This window comes from Periplaneta americana, chromosome 8 (genome assembly GCF_040183065.1).
Source record: "Periplaneta americana isolate PAMFEO1 chromosome 8, P.americana_PAMFEO1_priV1, whole genome shotgun sequence".
In the NCBI taxonomy this organism is placed as follows: Eukaryota; Metazoa; Arthropoda; class Insecta; order Blattodea; family Blattidae; genus Periplaneta; species Periplaneta americana.
In genome coordinates, this window is record NC_091124.1 from 125,446,335 (window position 1) to 125,470,127 (window position 23,793).

The following is a 23,793-nucleotide window of genomic DNA, read 5'->3' on the forward strand; positions in this document are numbered from 1 at the left end:
AGGTTTGGTTAGTTTAAGCTTTTATTATGCCTAGACATATACGATCAACGACTAAACTAGCGTTGAGGTAGTTATCTTCCTACTCCGCGTATACACCGTGCATATACGAATCTGTGACAGGTTAGGTTTGGTTACTTTAGGCTTTGTTATGCCTTGCAGATACGATCAACTGCATCTCCACAAGAAATCAAATTCAACGATTTTCACTTCCGAAATCACCGAAACTACCTCAGCGCTAGTTTAACCCGATCAACTACTCTCCACAAAAAATTCTTTATAAATGTAACGATTTTCACGTCGGAAATCGCCGAAACTACTTCAGCGCTAGTTTCACCATCTTACTATAAATGATGTAGCGATTACACGATTTAAATAATAACACCATTGTTACCAGTACTTTATTTTGTGTAAAATCCTGTCTGAACAACTGTTTTGTTTTGTAATTATTTTCCAAAGGTTTTCCGAATGCTTATGTTTCGTTAATTTTTATTCTATGACACAATATTATAATGTTAATGCACGACTTAAAATAATTAATCCATTATATTACCTATATATAATGATCAATTTTTAAAGCGATTAGAATAATCACATAACCTCAATTTCTCCATACCCAACTACATTTAATTTATCAACTGATTCAATATCTACAATATAACATCTTGGTAACATGAGTTAATTTTCGACATGTTACTGTTCAGTTAGGTATGTATTTGTTAATGGTACATGTACATATTTATTTGTTGGGTTTTCCCATATAAATCACTGATGTGTGACGTGTATAGAGAAATCGTATTCACATTCAATATTTCCTGTTAATTTTTATCGGTGTAATTCATGCATATTGTGCTTGCTTATCGATATAAAATATCGGTGTGACAAAATCACAGGTGAACGTCACAGATATTTAATTGTCACAGTCACAATTGTCAAGATACTTGAAAATATCGTTTAAGCTCATCTCTATATGTTGCGATATGAAATATTTAGCTAGCTACAACAACGTCGCAATGAAAACTGAAAGAAAAATAACTGTTAAAAATAACGTTAGACAAACTGAAAGAAAAATAACTGTTAAAAATAACGTTAGACCCGCACTCATTGTTGCCTTGTCAGATAAACACAAGCGATAATTAAAACGCTTACTGTTATACATTTTTGCACGGCAGCACTCATTGTTGCAAAGAGAATATGAACTGACTGAAAGACAATAATATACATTCGGTGAAGTCACTTTCATTGTAGCGGTTATAGGAATAAATTAAAATATACCTGCATGCAATTTTTAATAATAAATTAATAAATAATAGATAAATAATCAAATAAAGGCAAAAAACAAAACATTTATTTTGTAAATTAGGCATTTATATTAAAAAATACAGAAAAGGGCAACATAAAACTGGGACGTTTCAATCACAAAGGTATAATTCGTACAGATTTACTTTCAAAATGAAGATAGATTTAACACATTTAAAAAGGCATTCTGCCAAAGTTTCGGTCTCTGGTGATTAGTGTTGTATGAGGTATTGGGCGTTAGCACTGTGTCATAGATATAGAGTCATCCAACGTTTCGGAGCTAATGTAGGCTTCATTATCAGGGTAGATAGTGAAACTTATAGTGAGATCCGATACCAAGAGCTATTCAGAGACATCCAACACCTATTACATGATATAAATACCCAAAAACCTCCCACGAAGTTAATTTTTTTTTATTCTTATAATCACCTTATGGTGAACAGGAGAAGAGTTCGGGGCAGAAGAAGTTATCAGATGATAGACGACATACATTAAAATATGTGTATCATCTGCGGAGACTAAGAGGAATGGAGAAAATAGAAAAGATTGGAGAATGCTGGGATTGCAGTGAAAGACCTGCCCATGGGCAGAACACATGTAGTATGTATGCATGTCTGCATGTATGTATGTATGTATGTATGTATGTATGTATACATGTATGTATGTATGTATGTACGTATGGATCCATGCATGATTATCTCTCAAAAGTTATGCTTTTAAACATTTTGTCCTTTCCCTAAATGTATTAATGTGTCGTAGTCTTCGTTTATACTATAGGCCTATCCTCAATGCGGGAAACGCCCTGGCACATAATTATATTATAATAGTGCATACATTTTATCTTCCCCCGCTCGCGGATGTAGACAGTGCACAGAGCAGCTGCACATATGCGAAGGAGGAAGATAAAAAGTATGCACTGTACTTTATTTTATTTATTTGTGCATCCTTTCATTTACACATCATCATCATCATCCATCATCATCATCATAATCATCATCATCATCATCACTGACGTGCAAGTATTGAGCCTCACTGGCCCGTTACGGTCACCAGCCACCTCGTTTTAGGCCTTCCAGAATGTCCACGACCTCTTGGTGTATATGACAAGATTTTGGGAAATAAAAGGTTCATTCTACCCAATGATATTTCCATTGAGTTCTGTAACTATGAATGTATTGCAAAATTGGTTCAACTTTCAGCTCCAGGAGGATATCTTTGTTTCTTCGATGAAATAAAAGTGTATATCCTGCTGTCCGCCTCTTGAAACGCATTTCAGCAGGTGTCAATCGTTTTATTTATTTATTTATTTATTTATTTAGTTATTTATTTTTATTTTTTATTTGTTTCACTAATATATACTTGGGGTGTACTATACGCAGTAACATGAGCTGCTGCCAGGAAGTCAAAAGAAAGATAGCAATGACCAAGGAAAACGGAGCATTTTCTGCGAACCTCTGGAAAAAGAACTAAGAAAGAGACTAAAGAAGTGCTTTGTATGGAGTGTGGCATTATAAGGGGCAGAAACATGGACATTACGACGAAAGTGAAGAGAAGCGAATAGAAGCATTTAAAATGTGGATATGGTGAAGAATGGAACGTGTGAAGGGGACAGACAGAATAAGAAGTGAAGCTGTGTTGGAAAGAGTGGGTGAAGAAAGAATGATGCTGAAACTGGTGAAGAAGAGGAAAAGGAATTGATTGGGCCACTGCATACTGAAAGATGCACTGGAAGGAATGGTGAACGGGAGAAGAGTTCGGGGTAGAAGAAGATACCAGATGATAGACGACATTAAGATGAAGGATCATATGAGGAGACGAAGAGGAAGGCAGAAAATAGGAAAGATTGAAGAATGCTGGGTTTGCAGTAAAAGACCTGCCCTTAGGCAGAAGACTAAATGAATGAAATGAATGAATTACTAATATAACACAATGTATGTCTTGCGTAAGTCGTAGAAGCGCACATTTCACTTTTGTGTATCTCTTGAACCAACAATTCTGTTGGGGAAGTGATCGGACTCGTTTTATGAGGATATGCTTGGGCATGGGTTCGAAACCCGCTTGCTCTGATTAGCACACTCTGTTGAGTTTTTCCCGAGGTTTACTCCACATGTAAGGTGAATCCTTATTCTCACATGTCTGTTATCAGTTGATACTTACTTACTTACTTACTTACTTACTTACTTACTTACTTACTGGCTTTTAAGGAACCCGGAGGTTCATTGCCTCCCTCACATAAGCCCGCCATTGGTCCCTATCCTGAGCAAGATTAATCCGGTCTCTACCATCATATCCCACCTCCTCCGTAGATCCATTTTAATATCTTCCCACCTACGTCTCGGCCTCCCCAAAGGTCTTTTTCCCTCCGGTCTCTCAACTAACACTCTATATGCATTTCTGGATTCGCCCATACGTGCTACATGTCCTGCCCATCTCAAACGTCTGGATTTAATGTTCCTAATTATGTCAGGTGAAGAATTCATATCAGTTGATACAACGTCTTTAAATAACCGATTACAAATTATATCCTTTTGACTGAAAAATACATAACTTACAATAAAATTACAAACACAGACTCGTGCAGGTGTACCTTATAGTGAACTGAGTGCACTTCTGTAGTAAGTGGTAAGTCACAAACAACCTCTTCATGTAAATGTTGAAGATTTTAACAGCTTCTGCTATCTTTGGGCCAAAGAGAGAAGCTTTACATGCCGCTGCAGATAGTTCGGGAAGAGCAGCAGTATTCAATGTTACAAGGAAGTGCTCACGTTACAAACAATTTAGGCCATTAATCTTTCTCAACAAAAAGAAGAGTATTACATTAACGTCAGTGCTTATCTGCTATCATATGATGACGATAACAGTAGTCATATTGGTTCCGTCACGTGGTGCCGGTGTGTTATGTAAGACTGACTTCTAATGCTTGGCCTTGGAGCTACAGTTCCTGTCTCTCTTCATCACAGAAGATAATTTGCTGGTGTGTGGAAGGTACTTATTGTACACTTGCCTGCATCGTGTTTTTAACTTTTTTTCGCCGCCTCTGTGATTATGGTGATCTCAATAATAATAGGCAAGGAGAGAACAATTGCCAGTGATCGGGTGAGTAAACGACGACTGGGCATGGCGTCTCGTCTTTCCCGTAAAGTGAATTCCATCAGTGCCTCAACAACGGAATTTGTTTGGGGTGCGTAAGAATTTGTCATGTACAATATTCATGACACGTCTTACCGTAATTGTAATGGGGAATTAGAGCAAATTCATTCATTGTTAGTGATCTGCCAAAGGGCAGGTTATGAGAAAACGTTAATTACTTACATAATTATAAAGATGATTTAAAATACGTATTATTTAAACATTATGTTAAATGTTACTTTTTTAATTCATTGTAAGCAATTAGATAAATGTATTATTTGCAACATAATGTCAAATCACTATCAAATATCGGTTTTAGTAATAATTGCATCTGTAATTGTGTAATCGCTATTCGATTACAAAATGTTCAACTGTGATGGGAAGGAAGTGAAGAAACAGAGAGTTTTTTTACCGTTATCTGCTATTTATCCTTCTCCTTTGAAAAGATGTGTGGTCTTGGAATTAGTTACGGACCTCTTCATAGCAATAGCTTAATATTAATAATTCTTCTATCGGTTAAAAGTAAAAAACTTGCACTATGTAACAAATCCATTAAATTAATATTAAACAAATTGATTGCTGAACACACAAAACACGAAACAATACGTTGAGCTTCGACTTCTACAATGTTGAAACTGCTTCTGAATTAATTGTTTTGGTGTTTTTAACTGCAGGCCTGTGACTGTCGTAATGGTTCGAATTTTGTTATTTTTGTTATAATAAAGTTACTTTGAGTATTTTCATTTCATTAAGATAAATTATAAACATGACATTTTGATCAGAAGGGAAAAATACTATACCGTACACCACTCTAATATTTTAGGAGGGTATAAACTATAGGCTAACTATTCACCCCTTTGATTTTTGGTGGGGTAAATCTTACCCCCTTACCCTCACTTTGTTGCGGCACTGAATTCCATACACAGATGTGAACACTGGTACTTCGTCACGTTGAATTGTCTTTGTATTCACATTTGTTAACTTGTAATAGGTGGCATACATAAAATAAGCATCTAATTACATATTTTTTATTCGTCCATTTAACGACGCTGTACCAAATACCAGGTTATAAATTAGGTCGATAGAATTGTTGATAGTAAAATGATATTTGGCGAGATGTGGCCGAAGATTCGTGATGAATTAACATTCGTCTTGTAATTGGGGAAAACCTCGGAAAAAAGTCAACAAGGTAATTAGCCTAAGCGGGAACTATACCCACGCCCGAGTGGAACTCCGGAACAGCAGTCAAGCGCGCTATTGGCCTGAGCTATGCCGGTGACACGTGCATCTTAGTCATCTCTTTACGTCAGTGGTCGACAAAGATTACGTTATATAAAATGCAGCTTTCAATACACATCAAAGGGAAACATAGGAGGGGGAGGGCTTAACATTGACTGAACAAGTGATGGCTAAGGCGAGGGAAATCATTCCTTACCCCTTTCATCCTGCTTGTGTATTACGAGATTGACTCGCGAGCACGAAATGCCTACTACTGCTTTGCGTAGAGCACTTTTATGTTCTCGTATTCATCTTCATACGGATCAGTTCTGTAACCTGATGTTGGTCATGTGTTTATGACATTATTACTTTCTCATAGTGTCCTTAAACATTATTGAAGCGTACGAAAGATGCTCGGAAGAAGTCGGATGGACCCTAAGTGACGGAAAGTGGACTGACATCAAACATCTAACTATTATCTAGTGACTGAAAATGGACAACATTAGAGACAGTAAATGAGTAAGCGTTAAGCAGTCCGCATTTCACGAGAAGATCCGAGCAAAGAATGCGAGTTTTTCCCCCACTCTTGTAACCTATCTCCGACACGAACTGGCCGGCCATTCACTGAGTCTTGTTTGTCCAAGTCGGCCAATGACATCACTCCCGTCCACCTGCTCCTTCAAGAACGCTGAGTTACTGGCTTACTATCTCTTCTTACCCCGCAAGGACCATACTCCCCTCGCAGGGATCCTCTCGTGAAATTTGGACCACAGTATAGACATAGAGAACATACAGTAAAGACACCAAAGCCATTTCGTGGGAACAAATTCTGAGTGTGCATGTCACGAAACCGGGTGTATTGTCTGGAACCTCCACCAGATGATCTCCATCTACGACAGGGCTGGCATAATTTAATATTAACTGAAAACATTAATTACTCATCTTTTAACAATTTGAAAGACATGAGGCAATGGAATGACAATATAACCATAATAATAATTACTTCTGTTATGCAATAATCATGAAAATATTCACTCATTGACGCTAACGTTCAAATCACTATTTGAGACTTATGTTGGTGAAACTGATCCAATCCAAGTACAACATAGTACATCATGGCTAGCAGACTATTGTTGAACTTTATCTCGTGATTTACTTCGTGTTCCAGTATAAAAGAAAATGCAGAAAAAGAAAGCTGTAATCTTCTGAACAGTGAATATTTAACCTTACTGTCATTATATAAAGAGTATTTTTAATAGATATAAATTCGAAAATTTCTCAAAAACCGTAACCAACAACGTTTTTATTGCCATTTTCGTATTGAGAAGGCTCAAATTATATACATATATATATATATATAATTTGAGCCTTCTCAATATATATATATATATATATATATATATATATATATATATATATATATAAAAAACATGTATCACATGTCCAGCGCAAAAAAAAAGTTAAAATTTGTTCGCAATGTTATTAGGCCCACTTTGTACACCCAGGTAGTTAGGCCTACAATTCTGCAATGCTTGGGAAAAGTGGCATAAGTCAGTTTCCACAAACATTTTTTAATAATTTATTGACAACTTACGGAACATCTGCTCGCTTGGGAAAAGAGACACAAGTATTTCTCCCATTACAATAATTCATACAGGAGAAAATCAAATCGACATAAACCAGTGTGAAGACAGTTTCCCTGGTGTAGACTATGTATTTTGCAACATATTGTGATCCAAGACGAAATGTAATGGATATGAAGATACAGAATAAACCATAAGCACTTAGCTAATAGTTTATTTCATTTCGTTGATGAACACTGAAATTGTATGTATTTTGGTTATTACTGTAAATTGTGTTTTGGATTAAATATTACGTAGTTACATATAATAGTTGAGATAGAAAATTATTAGGCCCACTTTGTATATCTAGGTACGTAGTTAGGCCTACAATTAGTACTTCAGATACTGGTATACAGTGAACACACATTTTTAATTGCTACAAGTTACCCGAATTCTTGTTTATTTATTAAATGTTTCCCTCGTGTATGTATTTTACAACATATTGTGATCCAAGACGAAATGCAATGGATATTATGATACAGAATAAAACGCTAAGCACTTCGCTAATAGTATATTATTTTATTTCAATCATGAACACTGTAATTTTATATGTAATTTCAAAAGAAAAAGTAAATTTTCATTAGACGTACATTATAAGACACAAATTTCGCTATAGAATAAAGGAGTACAACAGTTAATACAAAATTTCATAATGTTTAACCACAGTGGTTTAACATGTCTGAATGTCCTGCGAACGCTCTGCGTATAAATACGGGAATCCCGGAATCGTGCCGACCGCGACGATGCCTGATTAATTCACGATTTAAGCAAGTAGTTGTAGATATTAATTTGATTTCCAACCGTCTTCACTATTAATAAGTTATTTAGGCCTACTTGTCTTGTTCGTGCTACGCTATCCACAAGTTAAATTCTGACACTTCTTCACTTATTATTTTTAGTTGTGTACCCAATTATTTACGAGAGTGAGAGCCTTAAATATTCCTGTCCACTGTTATAATACAGGTGATTGACGAGGAAAGGTTAAATATTTAGGAAGTGAATTCTGAAGTCATTCTGAGTCAAAAAGTTCGTATGAATATGGGACCGTTTTTGAACGGTTACGGAGATATGGCTCTTTGATTTCACAAAAACTTTTGAGATTCCATTGTACTAACTCGCATTTAGAGACAGATAACGGATAAATTTAAAGTTTATATTCACGTCTGCATACATACCTAATATTCTAGACATCGGGGTCGATGTTTGTGCACATTTTCAAAGGTACCTCCGTCTGCTCCAACGCACTGTTGCGCTCGGGCATGAATCGCACTCGGGAGAGTTGCTCGTGGCTGTTCTTTATGCGGCGTGCAGCATCCAAAATACGGTGGATTAGCGCCTCTCTCATTTCCACGTTTCTTTGCTATACCAAGTCTTTCATCCAACCCCATTTAATACTCTTCGATATGGTACCCTTCTGTTCGGAAAGCGTCGTTCATATTCAGCGACAGGACGCAAGGAACTTCCATCGCACAAACCATAAACATACACAATATCGGCGTTTTCTGTAGTCGAAAATTTATAAGGCATCTTGAAAAACACAACTTAACAGTTTAGGTAGCTGATTGAACTGCTGTGAACTGATAAGCGATAGTGTATTTGTGTTATGCGCGAGATTTGTATCATTACATCAGATAAGGGCAGGACATTTGTGATGCCCCATCACCCGGTTTGTGAGGTGAATGAACTTATCCACGTCGCTCACAATGCAGATTCCAATGTTACGTCAGTCATTGTGATCGGTGACCTTGTCTCACGTCAGCATCATATGGTAACATCTGATTCACATTGGGGCGAGACGGTTTGTAAAAATATGCATCTAGTTCCGCCATGTTCATATGAACTTTTTCACTCAAAATGACCTAAGATATCGTATCCTAAATTTTTGACCTTACCTCGTGAATCACGCTATATAATAACTTCTTCACTTATTGATGATTTCCTCGATAACATTCACTTTGACAAAACAACTCTAACAAACATGAAGTGCGAAAAACTATACTCTTCTGTTGATTACGAAGATCTCACTTGTACAATAGAGAACACGAATCGTACACTATGTTATTACTCGTACAACACAAATCTTAGTGAGTGTGTGTGCATGCGTGTAACTTGATATTTGTAAGGTTTAAGGGGAGTTTGTATGTAGCCTATTTTTGGTCAAAAACATTGATTTTCTGTTTTTGGTCTATTTCGACTTTAAAGCTTGCTTAATCATCTCTCATTCTTATTATGCGTCAAAACTTCCTAAAAGGTCATTTAAATGTCTAGCGCTACTAGAGGCATCCCTTTTTCCAGTAGAAATTTCTATCAAGAAAAAGTAAATCATAGTTTAAAATTTGCGGGACCTGGGATATTATTCTACAAGTAGGGAAATAAAGTGTGTTGTCTGCATTCTTCCTGTTATCATATGATTCTGTTTGGCCCATCCAGAACTTCTTCCTAAGTGTCTGCATGGGAAAACCCAAAATACAAATGAGTTCTTCAATAATATTATTTGGTGAAGGGTGTCAAAAACTATTTTTGTGGGGATGCAAAGACATTGTCAGTTGGTGTACATGATGCTGTATTAATATTCAACGAGGGAAATAGTGGTGGGGTTAAAGTTTTAAGGAGATTAGGGCGATTAGGCGCAGAACCAAGAGGTAACATGGTGAAGGCGTGCAAATATTTTGACGATTTCCGGGTGAAAAAGGCAGATATGGATTGTGAGACGAAGTGCAGAATGGAGAGAAAAAAAGAGGTCTTGAAAGGGCCAGTGACATGAAAAAAAAAACCTGATGATCCAGAATATGGACTAAGTGCACATTGAAGTTATGGTTAAGTTTAGGTGTCATTTTCTCACATACAGAGTGTTTCCAAGGTGGTGTTACTAACTTTCAGGAATGATGGCGAAGGGCACATGTATCAATTTGAGATAAGGAACCCTGGTCCGGAAATGACCGAGTCGAAAGTTACAAGCAAAAATAGTTCTGTGGAAATAAAATAATTTTATTCCTCTGTACACCTTATTTATGTGTATTTATCTGTACATCGTACACATAATGTATTCATCTGACGTTGTTTACGTTGTCTACTTACAGTATTCCATTCAGTGCGCTGTCTGAGGGATGGGGACAGGAAACTACACTAAAGCAATGCAGATAGCGTAATGTGTAACGGACATGGTCGGTCCTGATATGCACGCCTGTAGACAGCAGTGTATGTGTACAAGTTGCAGTGTCCAGTCGATCAGTCCTAGAGAAACGGAGGAGTACACGAGAGCGGAATATGCAGACCCGATTTTCGAATACGGATGAGCCAATGGGAACAGTAGAGAAGCTCACAGATTGTATCGGGTACAAGTACCCACGTAGGAGACATCCGGCTCATACCATCTTTCTACGACTGTTCCAAACGTTAAGGGACGCACGTGGTGCGAAATTACAATTCCATTTCCACACAACTATTTTTGCTTATAACTTTCGACTCAGTCATTTCCGAACCATGGTTCCTTATCTCAAATTGATACATGTGCTCTTCCCCCATCATCCCTGAAAGTTTGTATCACCACCTTGGAAACACCCTGTATTTGTTTTTTCTATATACTGTAGATGTACCTTTTCTCAAAAACTACTGTGAGTAGAAACTTGATATTTTAAACACTAATTCATGTCATAAAACTAAATAATTCCTGTTTTTTCACTCTCCATATCATAAACTAAACAAAATTACTTTTTTTCTGTGAAAAAAAAAAATGTTTTCTTCAATAAACATTAAAATAATTATATATAGTTGTTGTTTTTTAAAGATTACCAGCCTGCAAAACCAAGAATAATAGAAAATCCTGTCAGGTTGTGTGCGAAGTTGCATCCTTCTAGTCAAGTAGTGAGAAAAAGGTGCATGAAGTTCGTGAATTTAGCATGGCGGACATAATAAGGCTACATACAAGGTCCCCTTAAAAACTTATGAAAATTTTATATTTTTCATAAATCACAATCTGCACATAGAACGAAGCCACACAAACAGACATGCTCTCACAATAATGCACAATATGTTACTTTTATTACATTTTCAGAGAGGATCTCGCATTTATTGGAACAGTGCTACATATAAAATACACGCACTTATTTAACAGATTATAAAACAAGAGAAAACAAGAATATGCATTTTATTATACAGTACATGTAGGCCTATATGTATACATTTTATAAAAATACTGTCTTGTGCTTTAATAGGGCGTTTCATATCAAAATTCAATATTTTTCCCGGCTTGTGGTAGCGATTGATTAATCCCGGCGCTTTGTGGCGGCAAGAACGATGCGCGGAACTATCAGACGCAAGGAAGCTTCCAAGGTCAAATCACTTTAGATTTTGAGCGGAGAGAATAATAATATTTAACACTCATAAGTCTTTTATTCCTCATTATCGTGGAACTTGGACACTAATTTTGCCATAAACTGGACTGTGCTCTTCCGTAACTTCATTTCGTCTTTATGTGAAGTATAAGGAAATTTATATTTCTAACGTGCCAGCATTGGGATTACGAGCATGCTGATCCCCGCCAAAGGCATGGAATGGATATATTTAAATAAAATTGTGATGTCTTGCATTATCTTAAGTGTAGGCCCGGCGTTGAGCTGACTGCTTCGGTGAAATGTGTCAAGTTTTGAGAAAATCCACTACTTAGGCAAACTTCTTCGGGAACTTATTACCATAGGTAGGAAGTTCGTACCAAAACAGTAGATTTCAATTCAGTACAGCGAGGAGTTACACGTAGATGTCACACGCGCTTCTTCCTGCTCCCGCTCAATTCAGACGATACACAACGTATAGAAGTGAACGGGGAAGAGTTCGGGACAGAAGATATCAGATGATAGACGACATTAAGATACGTGGGTCATATGCGGAGACTAAGATGAAGGCAGAAAATAGGAGAGATTGGAGAATCCTGGGTTTGTAGTGAAAGACCTGCCCATGGACAGAACAGTTATGTATGTAGTGGCATTCTGTGGAGCTGTGTAGAGTCGTGAATAGTTTGAAGAATATTGTTAATTTATATTAATATTTTAGGTTTTGAGCAAAGCCATTCTGTTATTATTGTATTATTTACGTATTCCAAAAAACTACATTCATCTGTTATTAAATAATTATGAAATTGGCCTACTCATGACTCACTAAATTATATCAGTTCCTCAACAAGAAATCATCTGTAAAGCTACAAAATTGCATGCTACTTTACACATCTATATTATGACCTCTATTGCTTTATGCCTGTCCTGTCTGGGGAGGAGCTGCAATAAGTGAAATTAAACACATCCAGTCATTTCAAAATAAAGTCCTACGAATTTCACTCAATTCTCCTTGGTTTATCCGTAACAGCCATCTACACAGAGAAACTAGTATCGGCACAAACAGTTTATTCATTCACAAGCTAAGACGTTCTATAACAACCTAGAAAATGTTTCAGACGCCGTCCACTACTCTCTCTGAAGGAAGTCCACATTTCCCACTAGAATCAAGAGCCGACTTCCAATTGACCTCATATTGTAATTAAAATTTATCATCACACCAATCTATGTAGCCTACATAATTTTATTAACAATTTTTGTTCACTGAGGAGCCCAATCTAGGCTGCCCTCAATTCTATGTCATATTTTGTGTTTGTATTTTATTTAGAAGTGGTCTGTATAGTGCTAAGTGCGCTGCGATCAATAAATTATTAAAAAAATAATTATGTAAGCAGGAGTGTGTAACACGTTTATTTTTTTCCCGGATTATTCTTCGTTAAATGTTGACGTCTCATGCTACTACACATTCGGTTGCGTTACAACATCGAAATTACGATACGAACTTCCTAGCTGTCGGTACAATAGAAAACAATTATGGATTTAATATTATGTGCCACATACGAGATACACTTTTAGGTTCACAAAGTAGTTGTTGACTTCATGATAGTGAGATATAGTGTATCATATTTAAGATTTTCTTCAGTAACGTCTTGTGACGTAGAACAAATATTTTCAGACTACAAATATTGTTTTCTTTTTCTGAACATGAAATGAGTATTTGTTTTGGTAAAATGAAAATGTTCATTGTTATTTGTTATAATGAGGCTAGAATCATAATTGCATACTTTGTATGTTATTTTTATATGTGTGTGTAAATTATTTTAGTTTGGGATTTACGACATTTATAATTACAAATTATTGTTTTTTTATATTATTCGTTTATTATTTTCTTGTTCTAAGACTGTGGACGATTGGAGCACATATTTGATTATCACCCAGCTGCACATGTTTGTCGTTCTGGTTCACTTACATTAAGAGATGCGCTGTTACTTTTAATTCGGTAGAAATATAGTCCAACCTCACACAACTTAACGGTTTTGGTACCAACTTCCTAGCCCTGCTTATAACCGTCATGACTATGGGGTAGCTGATAGCATGTTATGCACATACTTTTCACACTACAAAAATGAATCGATATTTCGAAATGTTAATGGAGATTTACGCTTCCAGCAATCATAACATATAAAACTGATTTTCAGCATGTTATCCGACGGAATACTTATGAATTATAATAATCAGATAGTTCATCCATTTCAACTTCCAAAAATAAAAATAAATGTTTATTTAAAAAATATATTTTTCTGTGCTCATCTTAAAGTTTAGGTACCATGTGATGTGTGAAAAAGTTTGCACAACTACACACCAACTATGTGTTTGAGGATATAATATACAGAACTTTCATTTCAAAACTTCCCAGTCTAATTAACTAATTATTTAAGTTAAATTCAATTTAAACAAAAAGCACGTCAATTTAGGTATAGAGAGGGAAGTCTAAAACCAGGCTTAATATTGCACTTTAGATTTCACCCCCACCACCCAGCCACTCTCCTTTAGAAATTTCAAATGGCACCACTATATTTTTATGCTTAAATAAAGAAAGAGCATTCAATTGTCTAATACACCTCATTCATTTATTTTACATCTTTTGTTTTATATCGTTGCCTGGCAACCTCGATTGTTGTTACTGTTGATTAGAACTGAAGCTACAAATACCATTGAACATTTCTTGTAACAGCTGTGTTCGTGTATTAAATTTTTGTAAAACGGTGTATACCTTTCAAGAGAGAACACAAATCATATTTATTTATTTACTTATTTATTTATGGCGCTGAAAACCATTATTCTCGTAGAACTACTACAGCTTTCAAGGAGAGGCGTCCTGAGAAAAACATAAGCCACCGACATGTCATAGATCTAATATGGAAATTTGAAGAAACTGGTTCTATGTGCAATAAAGCAAATGGCCAACCTAAAAACTCGATGAAACTTCGCAGATTCAAATACTAGGTCATTTCATTAATGAACTCACCACCTCCATTCCAAAAATAGCTGCTGTAATAAACATTTCGGTTGGTTCCATACATAAAGTGCTGAAAATGAACAAATTTTTCCCCTCCAAAAGACAAAGTCACCAACAGATCAGCGAAGGCGATTTTGATAGAAGAGTAGAAGCTGGTGAACATATGTATCAGAGAATTGAAGATGATCCAAATTTGACACAAAATATTTGCTTTAGTGATGAAGCGACTTTTTTTTTTAAAGGGTTTGTCAACAAACACAATTGTAGCTACTGGGACATTGAAAATCCTCATGTGTTTCGTGAAGATAATACACAATTTCTTCAGAAGATTAATGTGTGGGCTGGAATTTTTGGAGATGATATTGTTGGACCGATTTTCATTGAAGAAAACCATTTTACAATAATTTAATACACGAACACAACTGTTATAAGAAATGTTCAATGATATTTGTAGCTTCAGCTCTAATCAACAGTAACAACAATCGAGGTTGCCAGACAATGATGAGGTATAAAAATAACTGAATGCTCTTTCATATTTAAGTATAAAAATATAGGGGTGGCATTTGAAATTTCTAAGGGGGATGGCTGGGGATGGGGGTGAAATCTAAAATGCAATTTAGGACCGTTTTTGCAAAACTTGCTAACTGCAAAATTTGCAAAATTGAGATTTTGATGGATTCGTTAACATAAGGCAGGTCTCTACATGATGTTCAATGCGTTTTAGTAAAATTGGGTTATTTGTCTTCATTGTAGTGTGTCAAAGGGTGATCGTTTTTTCAAAACTTGCATTCTGCTATAAGTGAGACATACAGCAGAACTTGGTTACTATAGTGTTTTGTCTCTCCTGTAAAATTTAGTTTTTTTTTTTTGCAGTTAGCAAGTTTTGCAAAAGCGGTCCTCAATTATTACGCCTGGTTTCAGACTTCCCCCTCAATATCTAAATTGACGTGTTTTTTTTAAATTGAATTCAATAATATTAATTTCCACTTTTGTTTCATGACTTTTGTCACCATTCCCCTCAGGGACGCAGTTGAGATTTACATAGAATCAGTTATACTGGTCAAAATATTTAATACTTTCGATGCACACCCGCACCCAACCACTTACACGGTATACACAAGCTGTCAGTGACCTGCGTAGACTATTGCCGATACATACAGATCTTATTTTTAAGGGGAAAGGATGACATAATTTTATTTGTTTTCCTTTTTGATTCCCATTTTTAATTTTTCTATTGTGGGCTATGTAGGAATATCTTTGCTTCAACATCTTAAATTCCAGATTAGTTTTTGAAAAAAATAGGGTCCAAATTTGGAGGGGGGGGGGAAACAGGATAAGTTACAGTAATTCACTACATTGGATATATATAGCTCAGCCATTTTTAAAGATACATTAAAAATCTCTTTGACATTTTAATCCTAAAAATACATTTTTTAAATGTCTGTAGCATGATTCTGATATTCGCTGTCAAAATGTTAAGATAAACAATTACATGTTAAGAATGAATTTTAGAGGTACTTTTATAGAAATACGGAAGAATATTTTTGACATGCAACAAAATAACAAATTCATGTTACTGAGACGAGTTTCATAATAGCTTAAAGAATGTGTGTTCCAAATATCATGCATGTAGCATTAATAGTTGCGAAGATATATGTAACTTTTTTGTATGAAAGTAAAGCAAAAAATTAAAGTTACGGGAAATTTCAATCGAAGTTTAGTTCATTTAAAAAACTATGTACCAGAGCTTTAAAAATGGCGTTACAACAGCTAACAAGGGCATAAATGTACATTAAATTTTATGTAATAATTATAATTTTCAAATATCAAAGATTTTTTTAAAGCAAATATTGTTTTTTCTTCCTGACCAGTTTTCTACCATATTTAACTATCCTTTCCCCTTGAAAATTCTGTGCACCAGAGGTTTAAAAATAGCGTTGCAGCAGCTGACAAAGGCATAAATGTGCATTAAATTTTCTGTGATATATTCTCAGATATCAAGGTGTATTTTAAAGCATTTTTTTAATTCACTGGTTTTCCACCACATTGAAACCATGCTTACCTCTTAACATCACATATAGCATTTCCAGTGAATTTTCCCATGTCAGCAGAATTTATTAAACCTAGAAAATGTTTTCTTAATAAGGTGCTAAAAATTTAAATGCAGGATGCACCGATGTGTCTCTGTCTTTGAGCTATCTAGTTTTGACCCAAAAATGGCTTCATTATTAGAAAGCTGCTATCTGATAATTAATGTAATTTTTTTACTTAGAAACTTCTTATGAAAGATCTTCATTGAATCTGTTACAAACCAGTTCTCATGGTATACTCCTCGGATCTTCTATCCTGTTATGTGCTGTTTATTAAGCTTAACATCTGACGATAGGCAAAACATGTGATGGAATAGTTCAGGTACAGTATGAGTAAATTGAGGGTTCGAATTAACATAAATATGAGTTTGGGGAAGGCATTGAGGAGTAGCACATGGTGCAGGTCTCTGAGAAGAAGAATGTTCCGATATAAATTTTTGAGTTCTTTTTGCAAGTTTTTTTCTAGCATAATACCTGAATGATATTTTCTGCCACCTCGCACGTTAAGCTTTGTGATCCCTTCTTGACAAAGTATTCTATCGTCTTTATTTTACCTTCTTTCTTTTGTTTAGCTCATCTCTTTCTTTCATACTCCCTCTGCCGTCTAGTCTTTCCGGACCATTCATGATCTTTTCTCTCTGCTTGTGGTTCCTTTCCCTCTCTAATTTCTACTTTTGTTAAAATCTTTTTGGATTCATTTTGGAAAATTCTGGGGTGAAATAAATAATATGAAATTTTGAAACAAAAATGACTCACAAATATCATCAAAACTAACAGTCTGGGTATTAAAGTCTCAAAGAAGTGTGGTTTATCAGTATTGGAAGCATCAAAATTAATTTAAGGTGCAAATTTTTGGTTAATTGTTTAACTTTGTATTTATGTGATTGATTGGGTGGGAAAGGAAAAGGAAAACTCAATATTTTCCTAGGTACATATGAGCCGTTCAGAGCAAAAGTGATGTAAGGCAAAATTGGGTCATGAGGTTTAAAGTAAAAATTCTGTAAAATAGAGCGCAAAGTAGCAGTTAATATGTCCTTCGTGCTATCCACTAACCACTAATAGTTTAAATAAATTGAATATTAATTGCTACTTTGCGCTGTATTTTACAGAACGTTTACTTTAAGCCTCATTACCCATTTCTGACTTACCACTTCTGGTCTGAACGGCTCATATGTGTATTTAAGTGATTTGGAGAAGATGCTATGCCTTAAAATGTAAAGTTTCTTTAAAGTTTTATTTTCTTATTATTAGTCTATTTTTATTTAGTTAATATTAATCAAGCAGGAATCTGAATTTTGATATAATAAATAATTAACAGTACGTGAAAAATATATTATGATGTCGGGCTTTAATTTTACCTTCGTCCACTTCAAGTAGGGGACGGAGTTGAAAGGGGACGGAGGTGAGAGTTGTTGAGAAATATGTGGTACCGTGTCGTTGGCAACATTGTACGGCTTGGTCAAGTGGTCATGATTTTACCGCCATACATTGACTTTAGAAAAAAATATTAGAAATATTTCCTTACTAGCCGTACCCGTGCGCTCCGCTGCACCTATTAGAAATAAATATAAAGCAATTACATAATTAAAATAGGACGTTTGATCCAGGGAACATTCGTGTGTCATAGAAGGATAAATCGTTTAATATGTTACTTAATTTAAATTGTATTTAAATAATTAAAATGCGGTAATTTTGGTCCCGAGAGCACTCATTTGGTGCAATGACAATTCCTTTAACATGTTTCTTAATTTTTATTACATGCAACCATAGTTTAATGAAGATTGACATATCATTTAGTTGTAATGTGTATACTATATATTACTTGCTATATGTTTCAGAAGTTACTGTAATAACATTGTAGAATTATGTCCATCTAGAGAAACTACACTTTCCAATGGTGAAATAATAATTAAACAATTAATTAGCTTCCGATATTACTTCATACAAGCACAGAAACATTCTCTTAGGCTATGTTTAATAGCTTTCGATTGTTGTTGTCCAAGGCCCCTTATAGACGAAGTCATTTGTTTTTATTTCAGTACAGCGCCTTAGATGGTGTTGTTATTGTAATTTTAAAACTCATTTATCTCATTAAATATCAGTCCTATCAAAATTTTGTATAGAATAAAACGTATCGGAAATTATTTTTAAAGAAACTTTTGTTATGTACTATTTTTCATGAAAATCAATAATAAGCGAGATATTTCGATTTATTTAATTCAGGCCCCCTTATAACCCCCCTTTTAAATAGTGTATTTTGAATGCCATATAGCCTAAAATCTAAGTTACAACGAACTTAATTTATATTCCAATTTTCAAATAGATCGGTTCAGCCATTATCGCGTGAAAAGGTAACAAACATCCAGACAGACAGACAGACAGACAGACAGACAGACATACAAACAAAAATTTCAAAAAATCGATTTTCGGTTTCAGGATGGTTAATTATACATGTTAACACCAATTATTTTTGGAAAATCGAAAATTACCAGAACAATTTTGGCTACAGATTTATTATTAATATAGTTATAGATTAAACGGCAATCTAGGACGGAATTGATAATGTACTGTAGGTTCAGACAAAGTACCACATAATCTTTAAAAATTACAGAATATTCGTAATTAGCAGGCTTAGGACCCGGGACACTTCAGCAACCAATGTACGCACAATTTGACTATACAGTTCCTTGAACATAGTAGACATACTGTGAATATAAACAACGACATCAATGTGCTTCGTTATATTCTACTGTTAATAGTACAATCTTGTGACGGTGGAAAATGAAGTAGGATAGATAACTTACATCACAAGTTTTCATGTCCCTCGCAGTGGCGGACGGTGGGTTCAAAACTTGGGGAGGCCAGCACGTGATGAAGGGTTACAAATAAAAACTATTTAAAAATACATAGCCTATATTGGTACTCACATTACTTGAACAGCAAATTCACTCGACGATCCTTCTTCTTTGCAAAGCGATCGATCAGGTCATCATTCTATGTGGGTCGACTCTGAAGTTTGTGGAGGATCCCCTTTTCAATAGATATACATGCCAATGCTGAGAGCCGTTCTTGAGTCATGGAGTTTCTCAAAAAAGTTTTTACGCGATTCAAACACGAAAAACTCCTTTCCACGGAAGCACTTGTGGAAGGAATTGTGACTATAAGACAGAAAAGTTTAAAGGCATTGGGAAGAATTTCACTTGTTTCACTTTCAATCATCTTCTTTATCAGTTCGCTCAAACTCTTGCCATGGAATGTCTCCTTGTGCAGTGGAGAAAACACAGTTTGAAGCTCAACACGCAATTTCACACTGTCAAAATAAGTTTCATAATTCTGAAATAATGAATCTAGTGCTTCAGTAGGGAAATGCTGACTATAAATTGAAAATCGAGTAGTGTCACCTAGTTCAAGAAACTTCAATTTCTCATAATTTTGAAATCTTGATTCCAACTGTGTTAAAATATTGTCCAAAATTTCGAAGTACAGTTGCTTATACTTGTAAAGACCACATTCTTCCATTAATTCATTTCTTCTGAAAGAAGTCAATAAATCTGACCTGGTAGCAGTTCCAGCAGCCTCCATGAATACACTGTATTGCTGATCACTCCTTAAATTTCTTATGTACAAGAGACAATCTGAAATTGCATTGATACACATCCGAATATAATTTTTTTTTTCTGAAGAATATTAAATAGTAACTCAGTTTTATTAAATATTTCTTGGAAAGTCAAGAGAAGAAAAACAAAATTGAAATCACGTAGGTTGTTTATAAATCCTTGTGCTTCCCTTGCTGAATTACCGTTTGAATCCGGGAAATCTATTATTTCATTGAAAGCTTCGATTAATTTTACCCTTTTTGTGTGCACTACAGAAATGAGTTTGGTATTAGAATTCCACCTGACATCACTGCTTGTAGGCATACGTTGTTCCACAATTCTGTCGAGAATAGCAGTACGCTTTGAGGACCGATTAAAAAAGGCAGGTATTCCATGAAGTGTCGAGAAAAAAATTTTCACAGACTTAATTTTAGAACAACTCTGTTGTAAAACTAAATTCAATCTGTGTGCAAAACAGTGAGTAAATAAAGCTTGTGGAGCAAGCTCATTAACTTTAGCTTTCAAGCCATTCAACTCACCCGCCATAACACTTGCGCCATCATAGGTTTGAGCCACTAACTTACTTTGAACATCGTATTTATGAAGAGCATTACACAGTACATTACACAAGCCTTCAGCATTTCTGCTTTCACTAACATCATGAAAACCAAGGAAAAACTCTTGAATATCACCTTCTGTGTCAACTAGCCTAACAGCGATAGAATACTGAGATATTTCAGTGATGTCAGTCGTCTCGTCAACAATACAGGCAAAGAAAGGGGCCTCATTAATTCTTTTTCCAATGAAATCTTGTATTTCTTCTTCAATGCACTCAATGAGTTCATTCTGAATTGTTTGCGATACCCCATATTCTCCCAATGTTTTTTAATGCCACATCCCTACTTAGAACTAGAAGAAATATAGTTTTAAAATTTCCAGGATTTAGAGAGCATTCCTTTTCATCATGGCCTCTGAACGCGATTTCTTGCGCAGCCAGAGCACACGTGACATCAATTAAAATTTTGTTAATTTGCCTGTTGAGTTTTACTTCTTCATTGTATTTAATTTTTAACAGTCTATTCTGTTCGCTCAACATTTCCGATATATTAAGGGTTTGTTTACAGAGTCCTTTAAATGCCACGTAACAATTCAAGTGGTCTCTACTTGAGCTATGCCTAACTACAGTCCTAGACAAGTTTTTCATGTCACTGTAGCCTTCATATGACCAGACGCCTTTGTTATTACTTAAAAGTATACATGGCCAACAAAACAGATTCTCCTTCGTACTGCTACCACACAGCCACTTGTGTTGATCGTACCACGAGGATTTAAATGTTCTGGTCTTACCTTTATCATTTTGAAGAAATGAAAATTTCGGAGTAGGTCTACCTTGCTGTAGTATAATTCTTCCGTCGATTTCATTTCGCCGTGAAAAGGGAACCTCCAACAGTGAAACCACAATATCATCACTCACATCCATTGGTATAAGCTCACTGCATCAGACTGAAGCGAGGAGCCTAAGCCAAAACCAACTCCTTTCATGGCGTCTTTTTGGTATGAAGCGCGCGAACAAGACAGCTTCCCTATTGGCTAAACAGCTGTTGTCATGGTTACCAGGAGTTGAGTTCTGCTTTGCCTACTTACTCCCAACTATTAGAACGCAAGGTCGCTAGGTGTCACTGTAGTACAGTAACTTCCGTGCTTGTGCTCTGTGTATTCCACCCCATAGTGCTACCTGCAGCGCTTCCTGTTGCTAGCAGCACGAATTACATGTTCGTCCCTAAGACTAGAAACGCGGTCAGTTTGAATATTGCCATCTCAGCTTATGAGAGCTGGGATAACACATTTTGTGTTGTCTCTGACAAAATATTTAGGGAGGCCAGGCCTCCCTTCCCTCCCCTGAAAATCCGCCGCTGGTCCCTCGGCGATGTTGAAGGCGTTAGCGTTACAATGAACAACCATGTACATACTTGCAATTAGTTCGAAAAAACTGTTCACTATGAAATGAAAATGCACTGTGATGGCCTGAGTTCGTTTTGTAGGGAGAGACTGAAGAATATTGTACCTCTGATCACGAACCGGATTGTACACTAACGCAGAGGTAAACAAAACTTAAAGCGCCATCTCACTCCATCTGTACGCCGGTGCACTGTAAATTCACTTCATTCTTAAGTTGTCTCGGATCTTAAGTCTGGTAATTAGTAACTACATTGAAGAAAACTTAGCAAATGCTTGAGCTTACCTTACAGTAAGTGTGTTGCTATTCACACATTAATTCCAGTGCACTCTGGTGGCAGCAAGAGGAAGAGAGATTTCTGGGGATGTGAGAAAAAATAATCAAGAAAAAACGTACTCCCGTTTCCAGTTGCCTGACCATAAAAATATGATTAACTGATACTATGCAGTTCCAAATATTTCTAAGCATGATATGCCAGTCGGGAAACGAAAGTATTAAATGAAAAATGCGACTATCCGTGTTTAATTATCGCCACATTGAGTGGAACCAAGGGACGGAGCATGAGATTGTCATACTTTTGGCGCATAAAAAGAGCGCCAAACAAAATGAAAGTTTTAGTGGTTGTTAACATAAAAGACTGCATATTATTTACTGCTTATTCCTCTAACAGAATTGCTTAACTATGAACAAGGGGGAGGGAAATGGGAACACGACGGGGGCGATCTACGTGAAAATAGCTCTTATACAGATTTTCGTCCTGAACTACAAACCAGATTTTCTTCGCATTCAGTACCGGTATCTGCAAATAAATTAACTTTGTGGTATGCATATAAAATATATTTACGTAGAGAAGAAAATGTTTGGTATATTTCCGATAAAATTAGATGATTTCTCGGTGATAACGAAATACTAGTTTAAATTGCTCTTTTGCGTCCAATTTGAAAGACATCAAAATTGTAACTCGTTTAGAATGCCATACTACATGATAAAATTCTCATAATAATAAGAACAATATTAATTGAATAGTGTTTAAGCGCCCCTTCATAAATGCAGATGACGTTTATAGAGTCTTCCAAAGTCGATATCACGAAATGTCAGTGACTTCAAGAATAATTTTTAGCCTACTGGCTTTTATGATCTTAATCAAAACTGGCAGGACAGTACTCAGTCAGCTGGTACTCGTATTTCGGTATAAAGTATCGGAAAGGCTATTACATCTATGAAGATTGGCTATTTCGATAGAGACTCTCACTTAGACCAATCTCCCGTTCACCTGTCAGCAGATACTCATCTGCCAGGCGCCTAAAGTGTTCAAACCATCATCCTCTGACCAGGATCCTATCGAAACCGCGGAGATTGGTGGGGTTGGGCTCGGTGTATGTCTCGCCTGACAACCAGCACACAGAATGATGTTTTCAGCAACTGATGTACTCAGACGTCAGAACGAAAGTAGTAACCACAGTCTAGTATATACAGTCACGAAGCTCAGTACTTAATAAATATGCATCCATAGATGGTTGCTAACCACCAGGATCGCT

The 23,793-nt window shown here is 35.8% G+C and overlaps 1 protein-coding gene across 4 annotated transcripts in view; it reads left to right on the forward strand.

The window, feature by feature from the left end:
- aralar1 (calcium-binding mitochondrial carrier protein aralar1) overlaps positions 1–23,793 on the forward strand; it is a 512,566-nt gene that overhangs the window by 228,552 nt on the left and 260,221 nt on the right. The window contains exon 1 of one of the 4 annotated variants that reach the window (XM_069833570.1): positions 4,235–4,392. The exons of the other annotated variants lie outside the window; for them this stretch is intronic. Coding sequence (XP_069689671.1) covers positions 4,342–4,392 — 51 coding nt within the window. The 5' untranslated portion in view covers positions 4,235–4,341. Of the gene's footprint in view, positions 1–4,234; positions 4,393–23,793 lie in introns of those variants that run through there. 4 annotated transcript variants of the gene reach the window in all.